Raw genomic sequence first — 24542 nt, 5'->3', positions numbered from 1 at the left:
AGTCAGCACGGAACACGGCAACGTCCGGCAGTCAAACCGAAATTAATTTTGCGGATTTACTTTGTAATTGCGGTAAACTTGTTGATCACACACACACTGTCTACTGCACAACCGCGACCGGCTTCAATCGAAACTACTTTCAAGCTCATTCGATCTAAAAAACCTTTGATATCATCTCTTCATAACAGACTTTGATAGTCTTCTGTATCCACTCAAAAGCAACAGGATTGCAGTCTCGCTCACTTCATAGTAATCATGACTACTCTCCCCGCATCCTTTCAGCATGCTAACAAGGCTGCTCTTTCCGCTGCTCTTGCTGAGAACCCCGAATCTAATGGCGCAGATGTAGAACCTGGTGAAATTCAGGAGGTTGACATGCAAGCCCAGGCAGAGGGCATACGGACCGTCTTCAGTCACCCTACAAACTTCAATGTCAAGGTGCGCAATGGAATTTGACTTCACACACACACAAGTCTTCATTTCTCTCCGATATAGCATCCTCTCTACTCAGCTTGGACCCTTTGGTTCGATTCCCCTGCCACTAAAGGCCGTAACCTCCCCCAAACGCCCGTTTCTTCCTTCCCTCAAACCCCCGTCCCTCAGACCCCCGGTGCTGCTGCTGCACAGGGATGGATGGAGGATATCAAAAGAGTTGTAACTTTCGATAGTGTCGAAGAGTTCTGGGGGTAAGCCCTTCTCTTATTTCAAAAAACTAAAGGCTCACAAACCCAAAGCCTCTACAACCATATTGTACCCCCCTCACAGCTCCCTCAAAAAGCAAATTACTACCTCTTCAAAGCATGTCTCTCACTCGATCGTATCCTTATTAACTCAATTAATGTCGCCTTCAGGAGGGTATCATACCTGCATGGGAAGATGAAGCAAACAAGCTTGGTGGCAAGTGGAGTATACAACTGCCCAAAGAGAAGAATCGCAGTCAGGTTGATAAAATGTGGCTTTACACCGTGCGTCTCGTCCTGATCTCATCTGTCGATTTTCCTATTTTGATCGCTTGATGAAGATGCTTGCTGCCATTGGCGAAACATTTGATCCCCACCTTACGAGCGGGGAGACATCTGAGCCTAACTCCCAATCGCTTATCACCGGTGTGATCGTATCTACCCGACCGCAGTTCTACCGGTTATCGATTTGGACGCGACTTGCGCCTGCTCCAGAAGACGACAAGTTGCGTGAACGCATCGAGACAGTTGGACGACACTTCAAGATAAATGTACTAGGCTATCCCGAGAATCACAAACTGTCTGGCCCTCTCGCGACCGAGGTCGAGTTCCTTTCCCACAAGGATTCTGAGAAGAAGGGCAAGGCAGCAAAGAAGCTTATCGTTTGAGTGGGTGCATAGGTTGCTGTTATACTATGAATTCAGCAGAGTTATAGATAGATTACATAGTGTGCTGGATACGCCTGATTTATTCGTATGATGTCGGACGAATATTCTCATTCAAGCTCAGGCTGCTGCTGTGATGCATAATATACTCAAAACCACTTCGTTGTGCCGTCTTTGAAACCAGTGCAACTGCGTCGGGTATCGTGGGGCTGTGTCGTCACCGCTGCGCGTGACGTGGTTGATGTGGCTGCGCATTGGAGCCCCTGTATAAAGACCCTTCGACAACTACAGGAACACAATAAAATCCTCTTCCCCCCATCTACAACCTCACGCTATTATCTCACTCGATGTCAGTTTCAAGCTTTCTGTCATCGTTCGCCGACAAGGCCCAGAGCGCCATCAATCAGACGCCTCTCGCTGGTCATATCCCTGGCACCACCAGCGCTTCTGACCAACCCTCTGCCAATCAGGCAGCAGCTCAGGGTGGTGGTAATCGCTCAGTGACTCTGGAATCACTGCAGCATCAAATACGCTCAATCGGACAGCAATACACCAACACCACACCGGTGCAAAGAATCATCACCTCTGAAAAGGGTGTTGCAATCGATTGCGACGCCCTCGCAAGAGATGCGAAAGCGCAAAGCAAGGAATTGTACACATGGGGTCAGACACAGCCAGAGGATCTCAAGGATGGTAAACCACTTTGCCCACGGATATCAGATTGAAACTGATTCTTGAGCGGCGGCATGTAGTGACGGATAGATTGGCCTACTTGAACTTTATCCAGGGATCGCTTGCATCATCGCTGGCGATCAAGCTTAATAATGCACGGGCGCCATTCAAAGCTCTTCGCGATGCCGAGGCTGTTCTTGCTCCAAAACGCAATCTCCGTGTTGGATTGCGCAACCAGATTGCTCGTATCGAGCATAACCAGGAGAAGGGCATGGAGCGGAAGCTTCCTGAATTAAGACAGCTACTTGCCAAGGCTGAACAAGTTGACGAGCCACTCGAAAAGGAACTTGAGATATTGAAGCGCAAGGCCGTTCAGGAGAGCGAGACAATGAAGTGGGACGCTGTCCGCGAGGTAAATCACTTGCGCTGCAATGACGCAAGGTATTCTGACACGATCATTTGCAGTTTGGAGAAAAGCTACTACTATTATCGCAGGCTTCCAAGCCTATCATTAGCGTCCTGCCACCAATTCCCCCTTCAGATTCGCGCCCTTACACTGGAGCTCAGGCAACAGGCGCTACTCGTGCCGCTCTTCAGCTTGCGCTTGATAATTATAAGCCGGGGAATATATCCCTCCCCGCGCAGTCCGGCGCAAACCTTTCACGGTCTGATACCCAGTCATTTGGGGAGAGTCACGCTTCAGAACTGAACAGCCTCGCATCCAATCCTGAAGCGAATGCTGGTCATCCAGGTGTGCCCATTACGCCTCCACCTCAAGCGACTTTCCATGCGACAGACACAGAAAAGGCCAGAGAGGCGTCGCACTCCCCTCCGATTGACCCGAGTTCACTCAATAATTCTCCTGCACCAATTCCAGAAGGTCAAGCTCCACTAGGTTGCCCTGTTGCTAGGGTCGTGGACGGGGATTCCCTTCCTCCTGTCGCAATCCCGGCTGCCGCACCTACGGTGGCTGAAACTGGCATTCCCGTATCTGCGGGTTCACCTGGTCCAGGGCCTGCTAGTGGCTCTCTCCGTGACATACACCGTGCCTCAGATGCTGCGGGACCGCGAAGCGGCGGTCTCCCAGGCAACTCACCATTTGATGATGTATACGGACAGCCGCATGAGACTGCAGCAGATGAGAAGAATCGCCTTGAGCGTGAGGAGCGCCAGCGCGTACTCGCGGCGGGGACGGCACCCGCTGCTTCTGAACACGAGTCTGCAGAGGAGGAGAAGAGCAGACTTGAGCAGGAAGAGAGAGAACGTGTTACTGCTCGCGCTGAGAGCGGCAATGCACACAAAGATGGTGACGAGCTCCCACCATACCAGGACATCTAATAAGTGGGTTCCGATTTTCTCTACGTGTCGATTATTCAATAACTTTGTGGATTTGTCGTATGGATCTCGGATAGTTTGTAGCCTATGTGATGTACTGATTGTGGTGTAATGATTCGATGTACAACACGGAGCAAGTGGCAATTATGACATTCATCACTAAGACCGGGGGTTTGAAGCCAATCATATCTGCCAGCTTCATGTCTTCACCAATCTGCAAGGAATAAGCTGATCAGGCTTAGGATTCGTCAATTTCGTAACCTTAACCCTAATATGCAACCCCAGACAAAAGGTATACGCACGTTCAACGGTTCCCCTCATCAATTTGTTACTCCACCTTTCCTCCATGGACACTACGGAGCTCGAGACATATCAAGTTCAGCTCTCTCAGGTCGAGCTCGCACTCCAATCTGATCCTGACAATGCCGAACTCCTCTCCCTCCGTTCAGAGCTGCAAGAACTTATCTCTCTCACCCAACAGTCACTTGCCCAAGCTGCTTCCTCATCGCGCGTAGACTCTGTGCGTAAATCAGCAAATTCAACACCCTCACACACATGGACCGCAGGGAGCGACTGTCTTGCTAAATACTCGGGTGATGGCAGTTGGTATCCTGCACGAATTACCAGTGTGGGTGGCTCTGCAGAGAACCCTGTATACAGTATCATGTTCAAAGGCTACAATACCACGGAGTTGATAAAAGGGTCAGAAATAAAGCCGCTACCACCAAATCACCAGGAGAAAGCATCAGCGCCGAGCAAAAGGAAGCTGACCAAGGCTGAGGATGAGGAGAGGGATCGGAAGAAGAAGCGCAATGAGAAGAAACTCGAGGTCAAGGCTGCCAAAGCTAAGGAACAACTTGTTAAACAAGCAACGTGGCAGAAGTTTGCCAAGAAGTCTGAGAAGAAGGGTGTCCATATTGCCGGTGTGGCGGGGACCAGCATCTTCAAGACGCCCGACAACCCATTAGGTCGTGGTGCGTATCGTTCTAGTTGATTTAAAAGCAAATTCTTGATTTCTAATAACGGTCTTGTAGTCGGCGTTACTGGCAGTGGAAAAGGAATGACGGAAGTCGCTATTCGAGGCAAGCATAAATTTGCGCCAACCGACGAACCAAATGCGTAGTGGCACAGTTGAAGTCCTCCATATATATGTACGTTCTTCGTCGCCTCGGACGCGAGGGGGATTCATATCATGCTAATCCTCTGTCAACAGCGTGAACTTTCCATCAAACTGTATTAGATGCCCGTTGATGATTCTGTGTTTCCCGTGAATAGCAGGTTTCGCTGGCAGAGACTGGTGTCAATGACGCCTGCGAATTTTGAGGAACGCCACCATGTTCCGCGAAATTTGATACCGATAATTGATATGTGACGCCTTTCCCCTCTTCTACCTGTCATCAGGATCTCATCACCGCTTTTCTTCTTTCTCGCCTATTTATCAGAGACTTCGTTGTCGGCGCTTGCGAGGCCGATGTCTATCAGTGTAATCGTACGTTTGTTATGCATTATTTCGCGCAGAATACGCTTAGACTCACAACCGTGATGCGTGTGATCAACGCTGATCTCATTGGTGTGCATATGCAAAATGCTCTCATATACACCATATGGCGAAAGATACGCAAGAAGGGGATCCAGAAGGGGATGACTGACAGTGGTGTATTTCCTGTCCATTCGACGATTACTTACTGATGAGTGGTGGATTCGTCATCGTCATCGTTAAATTGGCGATGCAAATTGCAAACAGTAATCGATGGGCTATTAATATTTATATTCTTACTGCACAATGATCTGTGGAGATTGCGTTTTGATTCGAAAGATCTGGGTGAGCCGTGCTTCGTTGCCGCCTTTCACTTTAAATTGAACCATGTTTGCTTCTCGTGATTGTACGTGTGACACCGTCACTGGAACGTACCTGACCACTAGCACCGAGGATGTGATATTCCGCTAACCAGTATCAAGTAAGTGTTTTGCGACGCTGGCAGCGCAAATTGATCTCGCGGATGTTTATTGCTGTATCGATACACCAGATGTCATTTTACTCCGCTGGGTTCTTCACAAAAGGTCCCGCTCTGTCATCCAAGACGGAGCACTGCCATCGACGACTGGCCGTCAAACGATGGTGGGTAACTCTGTCAGCCCACATGAATCCAGCATGGTAAAAGCGAACCAGGATCATCGTCGTGAATTCCTCAATTTTCGCGGATTGCACGCGGCTCTGTTGTCAGAAGATCTCAGGTGGAAAGTTAGAAAGCTAAGTTAATATACAGGCAGTGCCTGGCTCCTCAACAGTGATCACCACGCTGGTTTTGGGAGTTCTCAGAGCCACTCCAGAGGTGCTCATTTGCCGTTTTTAGCAATCCTGAGACCGAACGCGTCTACGACGTAAAAGCGGGGCATCTACTGGCAGCTCGAGAGTGGATGAAATCTGGTCCGAGTCTGTCGATATGAAGGTAGCTGTCAGAGTCATCTTCCACGGAATTGAGCTCTTGGCGAGAAGGTCTCTCACTGAACATCTTATGCAGCACCATCTCTCTATGTGCTGTCATGTCTTTGGCGCTCTGCTGTGCTCATTGTTGGTCGCATATGGTTACTTCAAACATGCCAGTGGTCAATGTTTCGACCGTCGGGAAGTGATGTAATGATTATTCGACGAGGTCAGGCATCTCTGAAACAAAACGACGGCTTTATCTTTAATCAGATCTTCAGATCACGATATCATCGCTTCTCAATCGGACCATTGAATCACATGCATTTGTCCTTGGTCACCTGTCGTTCTCTTTCTCCGACGGGCTGGTCCGTTCCAGAGCTTGACCAGGCGTGGCGTTGCCCGGTGACCCCGGTCGCCATGATTGATTGTAGTGTCTGGTCCGAGGGGAGGAGGCCGGGACTATTTAGGCATTTGGGGTAACCCTCCTGGTCCTTCTGGCGATTAATTGTTGACGGGATTACGTGCATTCAGAAGTGGGAAGGGAAGCGTAAGGTGAGTGTACGTTCTGTACCTGGCTGATGATTGGCACATATGTGTAACCATGATTCTACCGACACCAGTTTGCTCGGTGCTGCACATATCTGGACCACAGCTCGTAGACTTGTCCAACTGCGTAGACTGATCCGACAACGTCGCTTGCCACACCGCTGTCAAGTGAGCTAACGAGCAATTGGACCGAGGAACGCCACTGTCGAGTGTACGCGCGCTGAAACCCATCGACCATAAACGGAAATGGCCTCCATGAAATGCATCCTTCGGCGTGCCCTTCTTCAGGCAATCGCATTGCGACTTTTGGAACACTCCGCTATCAGCATCATATGTAGCTTGTTCTGTGATCCCCCCCGATTATATTAATTGCTCAATGCTACATTAATTGGGTGAATGCCATTAATATTGTGGTGGGGGATCTGTCTTTCTCCGAAATCCAGATATTCAGAACTGAGGGGTGTCATTTAGTAGACTACGGGGCAAGACAGCTTGCTTCATAACGGACTGGTCACCAGTCTAGTCATTTAGTACCCGGTGACATTCCCAGTTGAACGGTTCAAAATTAGTTCACATGGGGCGAAGAGTCCCTTGAGTACTGGTACCGACTACTGGGGGCTTGCCCTTGCCGCATCAAGATGATGAAGTGTGCCAACTACACGCGTCAGATAGATTAAAATGTAAGCTGATATGCAGCTCTCCAAAAGTCCGTGCAAGTTGCAACCGTTGTCGATTCAAGGTAGCTGAGACTCCAATTTAAAATCTGGATGTCATTAATTAGGCACTTTGGTAGTCGCGGTACTCTACCCGTGGACTTAGATGCCGTGCCACATTTCTCGCTAGGTGAGTTGAGCCACGTACGGACTATACCTCGCATGGTCACTCTTCTCGTCTCGGACGTGAGCGTTCACTAATTACCAGCTGTGGTACGCTACCTACCATGACTCATGAAGCGTAACAGTTCGCCGGTGACGGAGAACTCCTATTAATACTACCCCCTTGCACTATTTAGCGGGTAATGAATACACAGTGGCCAATTTGACCGATGAGTTTCGGTGATGCTAAGAGTAATGTACGCTTGACCTGGATAATTATTAATTATGAATTATGTAGTCCTCGAAACCCTTCACTGACGCTTATAGCCCGTATTGCAGTCTACGGCCAGCTTGTGAGGCGCTGAATTTCCGCTCGACTGGCTGAGGGGCGCCGGCGGCGTATCAAAGCACCTTATCCAAGAATGCCGCCAGATGTCAGATTGAAGACCTGCCATTGCAACAGTCACCCAGATTTCCTTGACAAGTGAAGTAAACAGTTGCCCGCAAAGCTCTAAATACATGTAAGGGGCTCCCAGTAAACGACCTCAAGCTACCAAGGAAACTGACTAGAGAACAGGAGAAGAAACATCCAAAAACCGTCGAATCATATGCAGATGGAAAAGCGGTTAAGGAAATACAAGAGATATCAATGCGAAGGAGGTATCGCAAAGACAGGGAATTTTTTGAATGGGAACCAAACGACCTTGACTGGAAAAACCCAGGGGGTTGAATGGCAATCTGTCATCTGTATTACTCTGAGACGAGGTGACGTTGGTCCACACCGCTCGACGCCATCCCGGACCCTAAAAATACACGATCACCATCTCTGGTAGCGCCGATATTCGCGGAACCAGACTGGTAGCTGCTAGTTGTCTGATCGATGATATCAACCGAGTGTCGCCTAATAGGAAAGCCTGCCCCGTGCGCGACCATTACTTCAGTGGAGAGATCCAGAAACTGTGGCGCGAATACTTAGTCGCGAACACTCGATAAAAATTGAATCGAGCTATCGACTTACCACTTGCTCTTCGTCCAGCGTATTTTCATGAAGGCGACGGTTGGTGTTCTGCATGTGCACCAGCAAGGTTCTGATGCTGCGAGAGCTTAGGCCGCGGTACGTAGAAACGCGCTCGAGCGAAAGCGGAGCAGTGTCGACGAGACGCAGTTGTTCGTGCAAATACAAAACATAGTGTTCAAGACACTCTAAATAGTGGCGTTTTTTCTCATGTGATGAAATAGTATCTCTGGAAATTATCGGTTAGGGCCCGGAAATCAATTCTGTTAAATCAACTTACGGATCGGTCGGAATAAAACCAATCTCTTCGGCGACAGCACGTTGTCGTGCCTTGCGTTGACTTTCTGTCTTACTTGTGGTAGGTGCAGCGGAGGCAGGAGCCTCATCGCTATGTTCGCTACTTTGAGATTGCTCACGTTGAGCCGAGGGCAAGGATGAGGAGAGAGCCGTAGATATCGGAGTAGACGCTGTTGAAAGGTCTGTGAGAAGCTCTGAGGGGGTTGGGAAAAGAAGTTGCGGCGCATTTGCATAATAATCGAGGATATTGGTATTAGTAGTGCTGGCGCCGGTGGGCAGTTGGAGGGCTTGATTTAAAGATGGGGGGTAGGGGACGTGATGATTGTTTGTACCTTCATAGTATGGTTGCTCCAGATATGGCGGAGTATGTTGACGAGAAGAGTTTTCGAGGTGAGGTGGGCCGTAGGAAGCAGGCACTGGGACTGGTGCATGTAAATGCACCTGTGTCTGTATCTCTGGGTAGTCGTATGAAACAGGCGGATATGAATAATTCAAGGTGATTGACGTATCCTGAGCTATACCATAGGTGTCTGCGGATTGTCGTCTGGCGATACCAATATTGATGTAGTCTGAACTTGGAGGAAGGTGGAAGCTAGCGTCATGAGGGTAGGTCAAGGGTTGAGAATCGAATTCGCCAGGTTGAGAGATGGGATACATGTTTCATGGGAATGGTGAAGATATCATGGAGAGCCTAAATAGAGATCATCTGGAATAATAATTTAAATGAAGACGGTATGGATGACCACTATACTATATAATTGATTAGATTTGCTAGGTGGGAATTGGATGTCGAGGTGACCTGGATCGGGAAGCTAGGTGCAAATGAATGGACGCCGATAAAGCTCAAGCTCAAGGTTCACTGAGCATCGACCGATGATACCAACTCGAGTTATTTCAAGCCATAGAGTTGGCGTTTATGGACCCCCGCAGATCATCATTACAATATAGTTCATGTCAAATAGGTCGCAACACCGGCTGTCTGGCTCCCATCATACCTCTCGTTGCTGTGTGAGTTGGAATGAAGGTTAGTTCAGATATGACGAACAGTTGCTCCGCTCAATCTTCAACAATTGAATGGTGACCTGAACCATGCGCAGACGATCAATCAATTCAGGTGTGTAAAAACGGGATGCTCGGCCATCACTGGCGCAACGAATCGATCGCCAGTCAGCATGGCGAAAACAAAGACCCTAGTTGCGTACTAAAAACAACGAGGGCTGAGCAAGTTTTGTTTGCTAAAATCTTGTGCCATCAGAAGGGGTTCGTTCGAAGAGAACACAAATCGGAAGCTTTGCACTTGGAGGTACTGTACAATCGGATGACTTCGGAATCCGAGGGTAGCGATGTTAACCTGAGCTCGCGGAGTTTCGGACTCGATCTGAGTTGTCGCGGTCTTCTGCCGACCCTTGTAACATATTTGTTCAGCTCACTCTCGAACTCTGCATGTAGATACCCTTACTTTGAGGGCGAGCCTGAGGTTGAACAGTCCACCTCAACTCCACGTTCATAAGCGCCCGCGGGGCCGGATCGTGGCGTTACAGAAGCCTCGCAGTAAAGAATATCCTGAAGCACATTACTCGCCGTATTCACTCGCTTCCCAATGCGCCAGGTGCAAGATTGGCGATCTTAATCTAAACCAGTTAGGTTGGCAGTCGAATGACTTCTCGACGTACGTTTCCCTTCCTCGTTCCACTCAGTTGACCTTATTTTCTAGTCGACACCGAGATCTATATTGTGAACAATATTGATTCAAAAAAAAAGAAAAAGTCTGTTTTACATTGATTTTATATTACATTTCTCACTCTCGATCGCCGTCGTTCCGATCCGAATTTTGTACCGTCATTGCCATTCCCATTTCCAGATGCTCACCGCACCAGTTACTATCTAGCCAGCATTCCCTATATATATAATCCCTGAGTCCTATGTTCGATCTCCTCACATCCTTCATCGATGGATTCTGCTATATCCGGTTCACATCCCTCGATGTACGCTGGTATGACAACTTCTCTATATCCACATCCCCCCTCTCCATCTTCCTCCTTGAATAGCAGTGCGGTCAGCTCGATGCAATCTGCTCATATTTCTATTGACGCCTTTCCATCATATACTAATGATTCGCCGGCGTCATATCACTATTCAATCCAGCAGGCCCCATCTCCATATGCCTTCCCGCAACAGAAAGACGAGTCCTCGTTCATCAAGTCTAGATTATCTGAGAGTCCCGTATCTACAATATTTACCGACTACTCTTCTGAAACCTCATCCGTCGAGCACCCATCCCGTGATAATCCTCATAGAGCAGCATCTCGTCTCACTATCGCACACCCATACGCACGTCTGTACGCAAAGAAGGATGGTTCCAAGCGACGAAAAATATGGAACCATGTGCTGGAGAAGCAACTCTTCTCTCCTCAGGAGCTGTGGGTACTATTTCTACATTGGTTCCAACCGACTAACGGCCAAGTTCATCCGCAGCTCAACAATGGGCGCACCACATAGACGTACCATCTACATTGCTTCTCTCGAGGCGCACATCGATCGGCTGCACAACCAGCTGCTCGGAATTGGGCTTTACCCTATCCCATTCGAACGCCTCGAGCCATACCGAGGCCTCAATTCAAAGACGGCTAAGGTGAGCAAGCCATTTCCATCTGCACTCTCACAGCCGACCAAGTTTATCCTATGAAGAGTATGGTAGCGGGCTTGCAGCATGATGCTACTCACACAAAGCTCAAGTTGCTAGAGCTAGAGCGTTCGGTACTTTCTCTTCTACTTACCTCCCAAGCCATTCTAAAATAATCTTACCGCAGAACAATAATCTCCACAAGCTGCTTGGCAAGCAGACAGCAACTTCAACCTCCTCAATTTCTCTTGAAGCAGATGTGCGGCGTCACTCTGTGGATTCATCCGGAATGGGCTTAAACGCAAGGAACGCTATCAATATGGGAGGCCCGATGATCATGGACTCGCTTGCCTATTCAGCAAGATAATAGTCCCCTATCTTCCACCCGCCATGTGCTAATAACTGGCATTCTTGGCCTACTTATGTATTTCTCCTAATCGCTTGTTCATCGCACCTGTATCGTACATAAGCGAAGCACGATATTTCCTATTACTTATGGTACTGCTTACGAGGCCCGTCCCCCAGTATATAATAGACCTGTCATTTGCAAGGTTGTATAGTGCTAGTAGATTGCTAAATGTGACTACCTCGGAAAATGCCTATAGTGCCTGTCTCAGCCACTTGCATTCTGAGAAGTTCTTAATCGAAAGAGCAGGATTTCATCTTGTCAGCATTCACTGCACCGGAACTAATCGATTCGGCAGCTATGCTTACCTGCCAACCGCAGTCATCGGTAATTAGTTGCTCATCGAACTTTTTGTCCAATGTCAGTACTCCTAGGGATAGAACACCTTCGAAAGATGTCTACCGCGGTGCCGGTGTTCATTTGAGCTCGGTTGGAAATTCATAGTATAAGTTTCCCCCCAAATACATATAGAAGGGGAGGCACCTAAGGATCTCTGAAAGCTGGACATAGGAGTAAATGCTCACGCGTACATTCGACGACCCGTTCCCATCGTTGAATCGAATCAAAGGAGCAGTGTTTTCTACTGCATCCATCTCCTACATTCTTAGAGCAACAACTGACGGCCCCAAACAGAACTCATACTCAAGCATCTAGACTCCGCATATTACTTGGTGATGATGACTGCATGCATGCCTCAAACGTTTCGATAGACGTACAATATTACTTGGCGATGGTGACTGCATATATGCATCCCTCAAACGTTTCGATAGACGTACGAGGGTACTCGTCATTCCTCAAGTTCTGCCAAAAAAAGATTAACACGAAGATCATAAGGTAAGTCCTTTAAACAGAATTGCTGGCCTCGTGTCAGTGTCCTAGAATATTTTTTTTTCATTGTCAGCTTTGAAGATCCGGGTTCCAACTTCGAATGAGAACGACGGGAATGCCATGTATAGGCATCCATGATGATTCAGAACAGCTCTAGATTGTGCGTATGAACACGGAATTACTCCCATATTCCGCTTTTGTCTAGTTTGACCCGTGTATCCTGCTTTGCTTTGCTTCCTTGCGGTCGTCCAGCTCTTTGCGCACTACGTTTCGTGTGATACTTTTTTTGCTGGCGCGAACGCTTCGCAAGGTCAGAAGCGACCCTGTCCCTTAATGCAGCGCTCTGCAGGGTCAGAGAAGCCGCCATTTTTGCCAAGGTGTCAGGCGAAGGCGAGCGGGAGCGTGGAGGTGATCTTGACAATTGAGACATGCGGCTGGAGGACCGGGAAATTGGGTCAGAGATGTTGTGTTCGTCGGTGCTTGGCGGAGGTAGTGAACACGACGGTACTTCGGTGCTCAATGGGGTTTCCAGGTCTTGACGCTCCTGCATTTCCGACTCATTGTGCCCACTGCCGCCGGATCCAACCTGGAAGTTGTCTCCGTCGTCCAGGACGTCATTAACTTCACTTTCATCCTCATCCTCATCCTCTTCCTCCTCTTCCTCTTCCTCCTCCTCCACATCGGAGCTGTTTTGATCACCGCTGTCCCGAAGTTCCTCTGCTTGGACAGCTTCCATGTACTGTAGCATTATTCATAAGAGCTTTAAATGTGTCAGATGCATGAGGCCCACCTCTTCTAATGTTTTCTGGTCCTTCTTCGCAAAACCGCTAGCTGCAACCATCACATCCAATTGGAAATCACCATGTTCCCCATTTGATTCGGCTTTAACGGCCTTGAATCTGGGGTACAATGCACTTTCGTACTTGAAACGTCGGCGGAAGAAGGTACGTATACATTCCACATCGCGATTGAAGTACCTTGAGGAATGTCATCAAGTGCATCAAATAAGTTTGAGTGTTGCGCACCATTCGGCATTTTCGTGCGACGTACTGACCATCTGCGGAAAATCAATAACTACCGGTTCACCACTGTCCCGGCGGATCAGAATATTGAATTCGTTATAATCCCCATGAATAAGCCCCGCCCGTGCAAATCGTACGATGATGTCCATTAACGTCGAGTACAACTTCCCTGCCGATGGAACGTCTGCGATCTGTCGTCTTGATCTACCATGAGAAACAATAGGAGTGCTATATGCAAGCATGTCCTTACAGCGGGTACGCATCGATCGCTTCCATAAGAATGCAATGCCTGGCTTGATCAATGGGCCGAGGGACCGGGAAATCGTGTTCGTGGAGGATCTGCGGTCGTTGAGTCAGTACCACGATCTAAATTCGTACCGAGTCCTGCAAATGTCTAAACTAACTAACTTTCATAAAGGCCCATTCTTTCTGCGCGGCTAGTCGTGACATGTACATCCACGATGCTGATTTGCGTTTCCCCATATAATCTCGTTTTTCCTTGATGGCGCGAAATGAAATACGGCCCAGCCTGATTCATGAGTAGGCAAGCCGTGAGCACTTGGCCTTGCCACCGACTTACCTGTGCAGTTTAAGAACCATTTGATTGCCCTCCGAGTCTGCAACGATATATACATCTGGGCCATATGATCAGCCATTCCGCAGGCGAAAATATAGAGCAAAGCCAGCACTGACCAGCCTCCTTCCCGACGCCGATCTGGTTTCCAACAGAATACATCGAGTCTCGCTTGGATAGTGCGCGCATCGCCAGATAATCATATCCGCCATACGTTAATCTATAGCCATCATCTGTGACCTAATGTTAGGCTTACATGGAAGACTGAAAGGACATGGACTGACACTTCGAGTTCTGAACTTTAGCGATCAAATTGCGTTTTGCCAAATTTCCGATAAGCTTGTTAACACCTCCATTTCGAAGCCCGGAGATTTGTACGATGAGTGGAGTTGGGACAACTTCGTGGTTCTTCGATCCAATTTCTACCTGCGTTTAAGTGTTTGAGAGGTTCATCAGCTTGACAAGGACCCCCTTACTGAAGTCAGCACGCGAAATTCATCCGAAGTGATGTATCGCAGATCTGTTGCATCAAGCTTCATACTTTGCTCGTTCTTCCGCTAGCGACGAGTATGACACAAAGTGAAGTGAAACTTGATACAAGAGCGAGTATAAGAGCGATAATACGAGCTGGCTGAGTAGCTATAGTGCTTAGATTCAAAAATCTCCGCACCAATATTGCCAAATTAGAAATTGCCAAAACGCAATCAAAATGTACCTTCCATCAGCACATCTGGTCAAGTAGATCGTCGTTCGTTCCGACCCCGTAGGTGAACACTACTCTTGGTATGTCGACGTGATGCGATTTTAAACTGTAATAACAGATCCCGACTGTTCGCTGTTACCAGTGACCTTGTCAAGAATGCGGTCTGGTAATGCAGTCAATAAAGCTAACAAGGTTTTCCGCATCATTAATCGACAGAAAACCTCACTCGAACTGTAACTTAGGCTACTGCGACACAACTGGAAGCGTGCATCTCGACATCTATAGAGCTAAATGGTGTCAGGTATGTCCCCCGCGGACTAGATTGCGACATGTTTGATAACTTAATGACACGGTCAGATTGCATCTCGCGGTTAAAGCCTCTTCAGAGCTGTCTGACGTTGAACGCGAACGAATATGGAACATTTTCGAATCCAATATGCGCCTGCTGTGAGCTTATGCAATGGAGGCGTTGCTTCATCTTGTAGCTCACGATTTACCTGCTCAGTTACGCGGCGTCGTCATTTGGCTGGGATCCTCATTCAAAGAAAGAAGAGATGTTCCACCCACATGCTCGGCTCGTCCTATGTGAGCGGTGCGATGATACAACCTCAGGTAGTGAACCATTTCCGTCAGAATCTCGGATAGTTGCCTATGGTATCCTACGCTTCGAACGTGAAGCCAAACAAGACGTGGTGTACTGGTAAGTACAATGTAGGAGGCTACAACTTGTAGACTCCTAGCTCATCAATTGATCGAAAAGTTACGAGCTCCAAGTGGCCGAGGAGTCTCGGCGGCTCGGGGTTGGGAAACTCTTAACTAGTGCTCTGCTCGATATTGGCTCGCAATGGGGGATGAAGAAAGTTATGCTGACCGTCTTTAAAGGTAAGCCTCCGATACAGTCTTACTTGCCATATCCTCACAAATAGTAGCCAACAATGCTGCACTTGCTTTCTACAAATTTTTGGGGTGTGTTCTTTTCATCCATGTCCTTGGAACTTACTAGATCCGTGAAGTCAGCTTTGATCTCGATCCCAGTTCACCTGGACTTGCGGAGGACGATGGCTGGCAAGATGAGGACGAATTAGACTACGACTACGTTATTTTGTCTAAGTCTATACTGTGATGTCCGACTGGATTTATTACTGTTATCTAACTACAAGTTATGCTGATAATTCAGACTTAGCTTGTGTGAATGATTGAGAATCGTGTTTACATGTGTTTAGACCGCCTCGAATTCACCCGAGTTCGAACAGACAGTGGAGTTGGTCAACAATATATTCCTCATGCCGCCGACCTCATCTTTGCGTGCACTTCAAGTGAAAGTGCCGCGCCACATAACAGGCAGGCGTTTTGCCTCCCATGGCCCACCACAATTCAACGAGCCTAGTGGTTTTCTTTTTGGTGAAAAGGTGATATCTCTAACGTTTGTTTGGGACCTGGGCTGACGGGATGACTGTTTCTTGGGATGACTCCTTTAGCCACCTGCACCAGGACAAAAGCGAGTTAAAGAGGAGTGGGAGAACATCTGGTATGTAGGGATGTTTGGGTCAATGGCAATGGCTGCAGTATTATTGTACTACAAGCCCGACACAAGGTGGGCGGCGCGTCTCTCCCGCTGTGCCAGTTCGTTCATCATTCAATTTCGTCTATGCAGCATACAAACATGGGCCCTAAGGGAAGCCAAGGAACGCATGGAAGCCCGTGGAGAGAAGTACAAATACGAGCCATCATCATAAATTCCTGAAGCCTGAGCTACATCCCATTCTGACAATCCATACTCGCTCGCTTCCATCCTCGAGCCCATAGATTCTATTGCAACAGTTGACCAAACATCTATGATAATATAAGTAATAACAAAGGTATGGCAGTTGAGGCCAGGTTGTATTGCTAGTCAGACTCAGTCTCCCGCAAATCTGCGGCAAATAGGAAGATGGTCGTTCCTTCGTTGTTATGATTCAGGCCTCCCAAGTCGCCTTGTAACCCTCAAGCGTGAGCAGCTCATTCATCTGTTGCAACAAGCCGTTGTTAGAATCCTCAGAGAAACGCGTAGAACACTCACTTCTTCAGGAGCAGAGAGCTGGATTTTGCATAGCCAACCTGCAAACCTCTTGTTGATACTGCTGTGACTCAATGGCAATGAAGCTTACCTTTTTCCTCGGGAGAGCGGTTTAGGAGTCCAGGTTCAGAATTCAGGACCTCGTTTACCTCAGTGACTGTGCCCGAAACTGGCGCATACTGTACAAACGAATATTCATAAGTGTTTGATCAAAAAGCAATGGATGTCTCTCAACGATATCTGAGGCTGCCTTGACACTCTCAACTGCACCAATCTGACCTACAAAATAGCGGATTGTTCACCCGTTCAAATTGTTCACAGGAAAAGGGCACGTACTGCCTTTTGAAACCTTCGAGCCTACGGCAGGAAGCTCCACAAAAACAACATCTCCGAGACTCTCCTGCGCGTGATCCGTTATGGACACAACACCCAACCCAGTCTCGTCGTCAAAAACAACGGCCTCGTGCTCCTCGGTGTACTTTTTTGCTAGTTGAGACTGTCAAACACGTCACTCGGAAAACGGTGGGTTTCACTCACTAACTATGGTCCGGCAAGCGGGCATGCGTACAATATTTGAGGGACTTGACTTCGCAGCCCTCAAAGGCATCGTTCGCGCACGAGCAGCTTGCCTGATTGCAGAGAACATAATTAAGTTGCTTCGGCCGAGCGAGTGTAAGGTAGCTTAGGCAAGTGGGGGTGTGAGACAAGATATCTTCGCATTGTAGCCAAGAGATTTCAAACAACCGACGTTTACTTCAGGGGAAAGGCCGAAGTTCGTCCGTAAAATCACGAACTGCGGCAACAAGGCGGCTGTACAATGAAGACAAAAAAGCAGGATGTAATATTGGGGTTTGCGTCTACTTTTGAACATGATGCTGAGGGGGGATGCAACGACATTGCAGGTGAAGGCAAGGAAGAATTACGACAGAATAGTATATAATAATCTAGTACTTTTCATGCGTACTCCAGGATCTTCGTAACGATACCAGTGCCGACTGTATTGCAGTTATTCAGCTGGGACCTGGTGGAGCATAAACATATAACTTACTTGTCTTGCCACCTTCACGAAGAGTGAAGCGGGAACCAGCCTCGGCGGCAACATCGTGAACCAACTCACAAACCATCTCGACGTTATCTCCGGGCATTACCTACCAAGAAGGTGTAAGCATTATATAAGAAAACGGCGCAGTACATACCATTTTCTCCTCAGCGTTAGGAGTACCCTCCGCGAAAGTGAGAGCAACAGTGATGTCAGCAGTTCGGAGGAAAAGCTGGGGACGATAGTTGCTCATGAATGGCGTGTAGCGGCCACCTTCATCCTTAGTGAGGACGTAAATTTGAGCCTGGAATTTCTTGACGGCCTTGATCGAGCCTGGGGCAGTAATAACCTGACCACGACGGACTTGTTCCCGCTTGACACCACGTAGCAGACAACCCATGCTGTCACCGGCTTCACCCTAACAGAAGGATAAAAATAAACATGACGAATATGTAACATGGAGTAAGCATACTCGGTCGAGCTCCTTGTGGAACATCTCTGCAAATACATAAGACATTCAGCATTCAAAGATGCATTAGAAATGACCGTACCGATGCCAGTCAATGTGGTTTTGAAACAGGAGCCAAGGCCTACGACCTCAACATCAGCGCCCTTAGTTATGACACCACGCTCAACCTATACAACAGGTCAGCTTATAAAACAACCACTTCTAAAGCATAACTTACCCGTCCGGTAGCAACAGTGCCACGACCAGAAATCGAGAACACGTCTTTAAGAGAATGGAATGTCAAAGCTGCAGCCCAGCATGGATGGACGTGATATTACCTTCAACACGCATCAAGAAGGGCTTCTCGAGGTCACCTGTGAGAAGATATAACCCTCCTGGTCAAGCAGTGCATATAAAGATAAACTGACGAGGGGGAACGTCAAGCCACTCATCACAGGCCTTTACAAGACTAAGGATCTTCTCCTTCCCTAAGCTGTCATCCCGACCTTCCAAAGCGGCCAATGCTGAACCCATGATGATAGGAGTGTTTTCACCGTCAAAGTTGTAAGTCGACAACAGATCACGCATCTCCATATCAACAAGCTCAAGCATCTCCGGGTCCTCAATCATGTCAACCTTGTTGATAAAAACGACCAGCTTCTTGATGCCGACTTGGCGAGCGAGAAGCAAATGTTCACGGGTCTGAGGCATCTGACCATCCGTTGCCGACACGACAATAATGGCTCCGTCCATTTGTGCAGCACCAGTAATCATGTTTTTGATGTCTAAGGGTAGCTGTGTAAGCCTAGGGACGTATGCAGGAAAGAAAAGACTGACAATCAGCATGACCAGGACAGTCAATGTGCCCGTAATGGCGGTTATCAGATTCGTACTCGACGTGCGAAGAGTTGATGGTGATACCACGAGCTTTCTCCTCAGGCGCCTTGTCAATCTGCGAATAGTCCGTGAATTTTGCAGCACCACTGTCGGAGAGAACTTTGGTGATAGCTGCGGTCAACGTTGTTTTGCCGTGGTCGACGTGACCTAATGATCGAAGAGTTTAAAACGCGTCAGGATGCGAGAAAAAGTGGCTTTACCAATGGTGCCAATGTTCATGTGGGGCTTTACGCGGGAGAATTTGCTTGCGGCTTCAGCATAACCGCGTCGGTTGCCTGCTGGAAAGTCTCAGTCACGAACGAATTTTCTCAGACAAGAAGGACCGCACCCCAGCTGACAACCGAAGGTAGAGAAGGACCAGACGATGGCTTCCATGTGGAGCACCGGCAACGAGCATACAATGAAGAAGCCCTCAGAGCTTTATGACCAGAAAATGTTAGGCATATACAATAAAGATGATGGCAGAATATGAGATACCTCTTGAGGAGCCAACGAATTTGTTTGCTATTCCTCTCTGAGCTGCTAACCTAAACATACTTGTTGCAAGTGAAGCTAGAGCCAACGTTCTGACCCGGGAAAATTGGAGACGATCGGAGAATGAATTCGGAGCGATAGTAAACTTTCCTAATTGGCAAGTAGCGAACTTACCAGCTATGTCAGACACTGACAGACGAGAGCTCGTCCGCAATGCAGTTTCGTTCCTTTCAGATTCTACGGTGCGCAAGTTCTACACTTTTCATAGTATAAAATACTGATCGTGTGTACAAGACACAACAGGCACCGGTTGCCCAGCGTGTGCAGTTCCTCGAAGCAAAAGGTCTCACCGGTCCAGAGATCGAGGAGGCAATGAAGCAGGCCGCGAACCAGACTGTGCGCTCGCAACCTGCGCCTCAACTTCAAAATTACTTTCAGTCGCCGTATCCAACATATGGACCAACTCCCTATCCCGGCTATCCTTCTCAGCAGTGGGACTGGCGCGATTATTTCGTGCGTCGTTTAACACCTTTTGGGGGGCGCGAGTTGTGAAATATCGGTCATACGTTCCCTCTAGATAACTGCTGTCATATCAGGATCAGTGGTGTATGGAGCCGTCTCGCTGTTCAAGGTGAACGACTTGAATCACTCCATGTTTCCTAGTCTTACATTGGCTTTAGAAATATCTTCAACCTCACCTCATTCCTCCAGCAGCGACTGCATATGAGCAGGACCGTGATGGTCTGACAGCACAGTTCGATGCTGCAGAGGCTCTCTTGAAGGAAATTCAGGCAGAGACTGAAGCCGTCAAGTCTGCGGTGTATGAACAGAACGAACGGGTGGATAAAGTCACCAAAGATGTTGAGGCAGTAGTAGTTGAAATGAGGGAAGGTGAGTCAAAGACGCGGGACGAGATGCGTGAAATCCGCGACGAAGTGGAAAATATCCGAGAGATGCTGCCTAAGGTGGAGCCAGCCATGTTGGTGATTTTTGCGATCTCACATTTTTCAACGCAGATGATCGAGAAGAACAAGGAGTCTCAGAAGGAGTCTCTTGCTGAGCTGCAACAAGAACTCAAATCCCTGAAGGCTCTGTTGCTCAGTCGTGGGTCTGCTCCACTGACGAGCTCTCCTTCGACGCCCATACCCTCCTTGGCCGGTAGACCATCGATACCTGCATGGCAATTGGCTAGCTCAGCGTCGGTACCATCTGCTGCAGAGTCGCTACCGAGGTCAACTTCACTGAATGGGGCAATTGCACCAAGACTGGCCGAGTTGAATGGAAAGGAAACAGAGGTGTCATCTATTGAATCGTCATCTTAAAATTCTGTAGTTGTATATTATATTTGTTATATGGCATGTTACGCTGCTGGGAGAACTCAGAAGTACACAATTCGACGATACGCTCACGTGGGAGACTCGTCCAAGTGCCGTCACCGACTCAACGTCGGTGCAACGACTACTTACTGCTGCCGCCACAGTTTCATCAGAGTGCTTGTCGTATCCCATGTTTTCGCAGTTCCGGCAGGCAGTGGAGGGCTTTGCGCAACCGCAGCCACGTCGGTCTCAAGACCTCAGCGCGTCCGGCGATGATCATAACCTGCGCAGGTCATTTGCAGCGCAGCGCCCTGGGAGCCCGCTGTCGCGATCTTCTAGCCCTGTCTCTTCGTCTATCCCGAAGACTAACAGTACACCCGATCCTGGACTACGCAAATTTACTCTCGAAGAACGATTACGCGCGTCGTTCTCAGTTGGAGAAGCATCCAATACCACAACGCCTGCTATTTCTTCGAGAGTTTCGCCGGCGCCGAATGCAGTTCCAGTCACGCAGCACCCACTCTCACCCACATTTATTCCTCTGCCAGCCTCCCCTGTGCTTCCAGCGGCAGCTTCTCCACCGCAAGTATCTGATGTCCAGCCCAGTGACCTTCCGGCAGATCCTTTGCCATTTACCCTCGCTGTAAATCACCTCCAAGATGCTAGTGAAGAAGGCTCTCATACTATCGTATCATCAGAGGTTCCTCAAGCTCTAGCTGATATTCCACTGCCACTCAGCCCAGAAGAGAAACCCCCCATAGACAACTCCGATAGTCTCCCAGTACCTGCATCAGCCTCCACTGTAACAGAAGAAGCTCTAGCTGATATACCACTGTCACTCAACCCAGAAGAGAAACTTCCCACAGACAACTCCGATAGTCTCCCAGTACCTGTATCAGCCTCCACTGCGACAGAAGACGCTCTAGCTGATATATCACTGCCACTCAACCCGGAAGAGAAACCCGCCACAGACAGCTCTGATAGTCTCCCAGTACCTGTATCAACCTCCACTGTAACAGAAGAAAATCCTCAGCTACTTGACCATCTTCCCGCTGTCACAGACACGGTACATGCGTCAGACGTTCACGGATCGGAATCTAGAGACGTTGATAGCAACACCGATGTTCCGATTCAAGTAGATGTGTCTGCTTCGGACGATGATGTTGATGGTGATAGGACGGAACAGCCTCTAGAAGACCCTCCCGTTGTGCCTTCAGCAAAACGCAGCGAAGCTGACGTAGAAGCTCTTCAAGAACGTCTAAGACTTGTTGAACTACGGTTTTCAGGTACGTTCTCAGTTGGTCAATACGTTAGGTGCATGCTTACGCTTACAAGACGTGTCGACGTCTTTTAAGAGACTTCAGGCAGAACGTTCGGCTGTAGATGATGTTATCCGGGAATTGACTCCTTTGGAGGATACTGAGGATGTGACTGTACTACGCGATTACTTGGCTAACATGAACATGAAAACTGAGGTGATGTGCCACATTATTTGCTTGCTTCTAACCTCTCATCTCTCCGAGTAGCTTGCACAGGATGAACTGCAGCGTCTCAATGGAAAACTCACACGTAATGAAATGTCTTTATATAGCTATTAAGAGAATGCTGACTGTTGTTAAAACAGGTCAAGAGGAACGTATCGAGGAGCTCAGAGATACCCACAGGCTTGAAACCAGGTCTCAGTTGGACCAGATCGACAAGCTCCGTCAACAGCTTAACGAAGCGGAAGCCCTCGTTTCAGCCTCCCAAGCTTCAGCTTCTCACACAGAAGAAGAAATAGCGAGGCAGAATGTTGAGATTGAACGACTTGCAGTTGAGGCTGCTAAAGCAAAAGAAGTGGCAAAAGAAGAAGAAGAGAAACGTGTCAAGGCGATTAGCCTCCTCAAGACTGTGCGTCAGAAGCTTGTCAAAGCCGAGAAGGATAGAGACGATGCAGTCAAGGAACTCGGAGAATCCAAGGAAAAGGAGAGGCAGGAGCGAGACAAAGAGAGGGCTGAACGAGCAAGGTTGCAGTCAGAGATCGATGTGATCAATGCAGAGCGGGAGAAAGCGGTAGCCGGATTAAGGACCCAGTTTGACAAGGAGGTAGCTGCTGTCAAGGACCGCAGTGAGAGGGAGCTTTCTGCCGCCCACGCACAATATGAAGCTGAGATCGCAGCACTGAAGGTTCGTGTGAAATGATTGCATCTTTGCCAATGATCTAAGAAATTGTCCAGATTTCGCATTCAACGGAATTGACTCATAAGAGGTCACAGATCGCCACATTGGAAGCATCTGTCAACAAGCTCTCCAGGGAGAACAGGACCTCCTTTGAGCAACTCCAGATCCGGCAGGCCGAGTTAGAATCCTCTCAGCACCACGTCGGGACCCTCCAGAGTCAAGATACCGAACTGCAGTTCCAGCTTAGAGAAGCACAAGATCATGTTACCCTTCTCACAGAGGAAATCTCAGATCTTCGAGGAGAGCAAGAAACGCGACCGCATGGGCAACTCGTTCCGCAGGAAGATATCTCCCAGCTCATCTCCACGATGGAAGCCAAGTACGAGGCCAAATTGGCAGAGATCAAAAGGAACTTGATCCTCGCAGAGAAAGAGCGTACAGAGAGCGAAGCGGACTGGAGTCGCAAGCTTTGCGAGAAAAGTAGAGAAACGGACGAACTGAAGATGATTCTGCAGTCTTCTGCAAAAATGCGGGAAGAGAAGCATAGCACTACAGGAGTGCTGCAGGGTGAGATCGAGAAACTCACAGCTGAGGTGCAGGATCACCAGCGGCGTGCGTTGGAATTTCAGCTACAGGTTGACCTCATGAAGGATGCTGAGGTATGGCTCGTGTACTATGCGCCAATTACTCTTTATGAAAGGTGTTATACAGACGTCATTCCAGCTTCGCATATCAGATGCGAAAGCAGAAACTGAGGGTTACAGGAACCAGCTTGAAAGCCTGAAGGCTCATGAAGCACAGCTACGTGGGCACATCAAGGTGATGACCATCCAAGTTCTTCACTCTCCCCCCTGTCTTACGGCACTCACAGACACTCCGTGAGGAGCTTCGCAAGGTGCAAAACTCAGCTGCTTTGCTCGAGCGCCAGCGCAATCCAGGAGTGGGTTATTGGACCTCGCGAAGCGAGAACTCTGATTCTCGTGCATCGATATCATCTGTCTCTGATCTTCCATCGCGAACTGCATCTCCTGGACCAACATCGCCCACCCCCTCGAAAGGTGATGAAGAGGTTAACTTGGAGTACCTTAGAAATGTGATATTGCAGTTCCTTGAGCACAAGGAAATGAGAGTGAGTGCAGAACACTGAAGAAAACGTTTCCGCTCACATCGACATTCTTTCAGCCCAATCTCGTCCGTGTTTTGTCCATCATTTTGCGTTTTACACCACAAGAGACTCGGAGGCTGATAGCAAAAGTGCAGTGAGGAAGTTATTCAGTCTTCGATGGAGCTTTAAAGTATATATACACTACACTACGCTTGCTTTTGCTTTTTCCGCGCTGTCATTGCAATTTGCATCATTAGACACATTACCATATTTGTCGTTACATAAATGAGCGCGCCGCAGCGCTAGCCCCGAGCTCGGTACTCAACATCAGCACGCCGCTTAATTTCAACACTGCCGCTGAATTGTTGACGGCCGCTGAACACGTCGCGAAACGTTAACACAAAGCGAGCGGATAACCACCGGTAACAGCAGTTCATA

The 24542-nt window shown here is 48.5% G+C and overlaps 11 protein-coding genes across 11 annotated transcripts; 7 read left to right on the top strand and 4 right to left on the bottom strand.

The window, feature by feature from the left end:
• Positions 1-75: 75 nt before the first annotated feature.
• EDB91DRAFT_1097849 (eukaryotic translation initiation factor 4E class I) lies at positions 76-1559 on the top strand. The gene is made up of 5 exons (XM_041317082.1): positions 76-438; positions 496-686; positions 735-798; positions 852-965; positions 1022-1559. Exons 1-5 carry the CDS (start codon positions 256-258, stop codon positions 1346-1348), a joined length of 879 nt encoding a protein of 292 aa, XP_041183929.1. The 5' UTR covers positions 76-255; the 3' UTR covers positions 1349-1559.
• On the top strand, positions 1560-3536 carry EDB91DRAFT_1097847 (Eisosome component PIL1-domain-containing protein). The gene is made up of 3 exons (XM_041317081.1): positions 1560-2038; positions 2098-2429; positions 2483-3536. The coding sequence occupies exons 1-3, from the start codon at positions 1693-1695 to the stop codon at positions 3353-3355; spliced, it is 1551 nt and encodes a 516-aa protein (XP_041183928.1). The 5' UTR covers positions 1560-1692; the 3' UTR covers positions 3356-3536.
• Positions 3537-3580: 44 nt separating this feature from the next.
• EDB91DRAFT_280761 (uncharacterized protein) lies at positions 3581-4660 on the top strand. Its single transcript, XM_041326697.1, has 3 exons — positions 3581-4326; positions 4387-4503; positions 4566-4660. The coding sequence occupies exons 1-2, from the start codon at positions 3699-3701 to the stop codon at positions 4473-4475; spliced, it is 717 nt and encodes a 238-aa protein (XP_041183927.1). The 5' UTR covers positions 3581-3698; the 3' UTR covers positions 4476-4503; positions 4566-4660.
• A 3116-nt stretch (positions 4661-7776) lies between these two features.
• On the bottom strand, positions 7777-9524 carry EDB91DRAFT_280448 (uncharacterized protein). The gene is made up of 3 exons (XM_041326696.1): positions 8437-9524; positions 8160-8385; positions 7777-8098 (listed from the first exon to the last, which is right to left on the bottom strand). The coding sequence occupies exons 1-3, from the start codon at positions 9108-9110 to the stop codon at positions 7892-7894; spliced, it is 1107 nt and encodes a 368-aa protein (XP_041183926.1). The 5' UTR covers positions 9111-9524; the 3' UTR covers positions 7777-7891.
• Positions 9525-10517: 993 nt separating this feature from the next.
• Positions 10518-11252, top strand: EDB91DRAFT_1043069 (uncharacterized protein; the record flags this gene model as incomplete). The annotated part of the gene is made up of 3 exons (XM_041313039.1): positions 10518-10873; positions 10929-11085; positions 11142-11252. 3 exons carry the CDS (start codon positions 10518-10520, stop codon positions 11250-11252), a joined length of 624 nt encoding a protein of 207 aa, XP_041183925.1.
• A 1236-nt stretch (positions 11253-12488) lies between these two features.
• On the bottom strand, positions 12489-14445 carry EDB91DRAFT_1042066 (RIO1 family-domain-containing protein; the record flags this gene model as incomplete). The annotated part of the gene is made up of 9 exons (XM_041312970.1): positions 12489-13049; positions 13101-13287; positions 13336-13530; positions 13583-13671; positions 13741-13861; positions 13913-13967; positions 14026-14139; positions 14191-14332; positions 14383-14445. 9 exons carry the CDS (start codon positions 14443-14445, stop codon positions 12489-12491), a joined length of 1527 nt encoding a protein of 508 aa, XP_041183924.1.
• A 126-nt stretch (positions 14446-14571) lies between these two features.
• On the top strand, positions 14572-15805 carry EDB91DRAFT_1097808 (acyl-CoA N-acyltransferase). Its single transcript, XM_041317080.1, has 8 exons — positions 14572-14673; positions 14728-14801; positions 14852-14910; positions 14967-15056; positions 15115-15309; positions 15370-15491; positions 15539-15575; positions 15627-15805. The coding sequence occupies exons 2-8, from the start codon at positions 14766-14768 to the stop codon at positions 15730-15732; spliced, it is 645 nt and encodes a 214-aa protein (XP_041183923.1). The 5' UTR covers positions 14572-14673; positions 14728-14765; the 3' UTR covers positions 15733-15805.
• A 25-nt stretch (positions 15806-15830) lies between these two features.
• Positions 15831-16345, top strand: EDB91DRAFT_1214648 (ESSS subunit of NADH:ubiquinone oxidoreductase-domain-containing protein; the record flags this gene model as incomplete). Its single annotated transcript, XM_041320802.1, has 3 exons — positions 15831-16018; positions 16088-16203; positions 16264-16345. The coding sequence occupies exons 1-3, from the start codon at positions 15893-15895 to the stop codon at positions 16343-16345; spliced, it is 324 nt and encodes a 107-aa protein (XP_041183922.1). The 5' UTR covers positions 15831-15892.
• Positions 16346-16454: 109 nt separating this feature from the next.
• EDB91DRAFT_279730 (glycine cleavage H-protein-domain-containing protein) lies at positions 16455-17460 on the bottom strand. The gene is made up of 6 exons (XM_041326693.1): positions 17203-17460; positions 17002-17151; positions 16901-16944; positions 16757-16844; positions 16669-16706; positions 16455-16615 (listed from the first exon to the last, which is right to left on the bottom strand). Exons 1-6 carry the CDS (start codon positions 17309-17311, stop codon positions 16565-16567), a joined length of 480 nt encoding a protein of 159 aa, XP_041183921.1. The 5' UTR covers positions 17312-17460; the 3' UTR covers positions 16455-16564.
• Positions 17461-17465: 5 nt separating this feature from the next.
• On the bottom strand, positions 17466-19739 carry EDB91DRAFT_279777 (translation elongation factor Tu). Its single transcript, XM_041326694.1, has 12 exons — positions 19527-19739; positions 19378-19467; positions 19250-19327; positions 18990-19196; positions 18581-18937; positions 18491-18526; positions 18391-18434; positions 18256-18340; positions 18177-18202; positions 17862-18122; positions 17714-17813; positions 17466-17660 (listed from the first exon to the last, which is right to left on the bottom strand). The coding sequence occupies exons 1-12, from the start codon at positions 19582-19584 to the stop codon at positions 17620-17622; spliced, it is 1383 nt and encodes a 460-aa protein (XP_041183920.1). The 5' UTR covers positions 19585-19739; the 3' UTR covers positions 17466-17619.
• On the top strand, positions 19637-24425 carry EDB91DRAFT_1326114 (uncharacterized protein). The gene is made up of 13 exons (XM_041325219.1): positions 19637-19765; positions 19818-20036; positions 20101-20154; positions 20204-20488; positions 20540-20754; positions 21212-22125; positions 22175-22314; positions 22366-22408; positions 22464-23005; positions 23056-23658; positions 23711-23818; positions 23871-24128; positions 24182-24425. Exons 1-13 carry the CDS (start codon positions 19703-19705, stop codon positions 24260-24262), a joined length of 3525 nt encoding a protein of 1174 aa, XP_041183919.1. The 5' UTR covers positions 19637-19702; the 3' UTR covers positions 24263-24425.
• The last annotated feature ends 117 nt before the right edge of the window (positions 24426-24542 follow it).

Source organism: Suillus paluster (genome assembly GCF_016628075.1).
Source record: "Suillus paluster strain FC165 chromosome Unknown EDB91scaffold_2, whole genome shotgun sequence".
Taxonomy (NCBI): Eukaryota; Fungi; Basidiomycota; class Agaricomycetes; order Boletales; family Suillaceae; genus Suillus; species Suillus paluster.
This window is presented reverse-complemented; position numbering and strand designations above follow the sequence as displayed.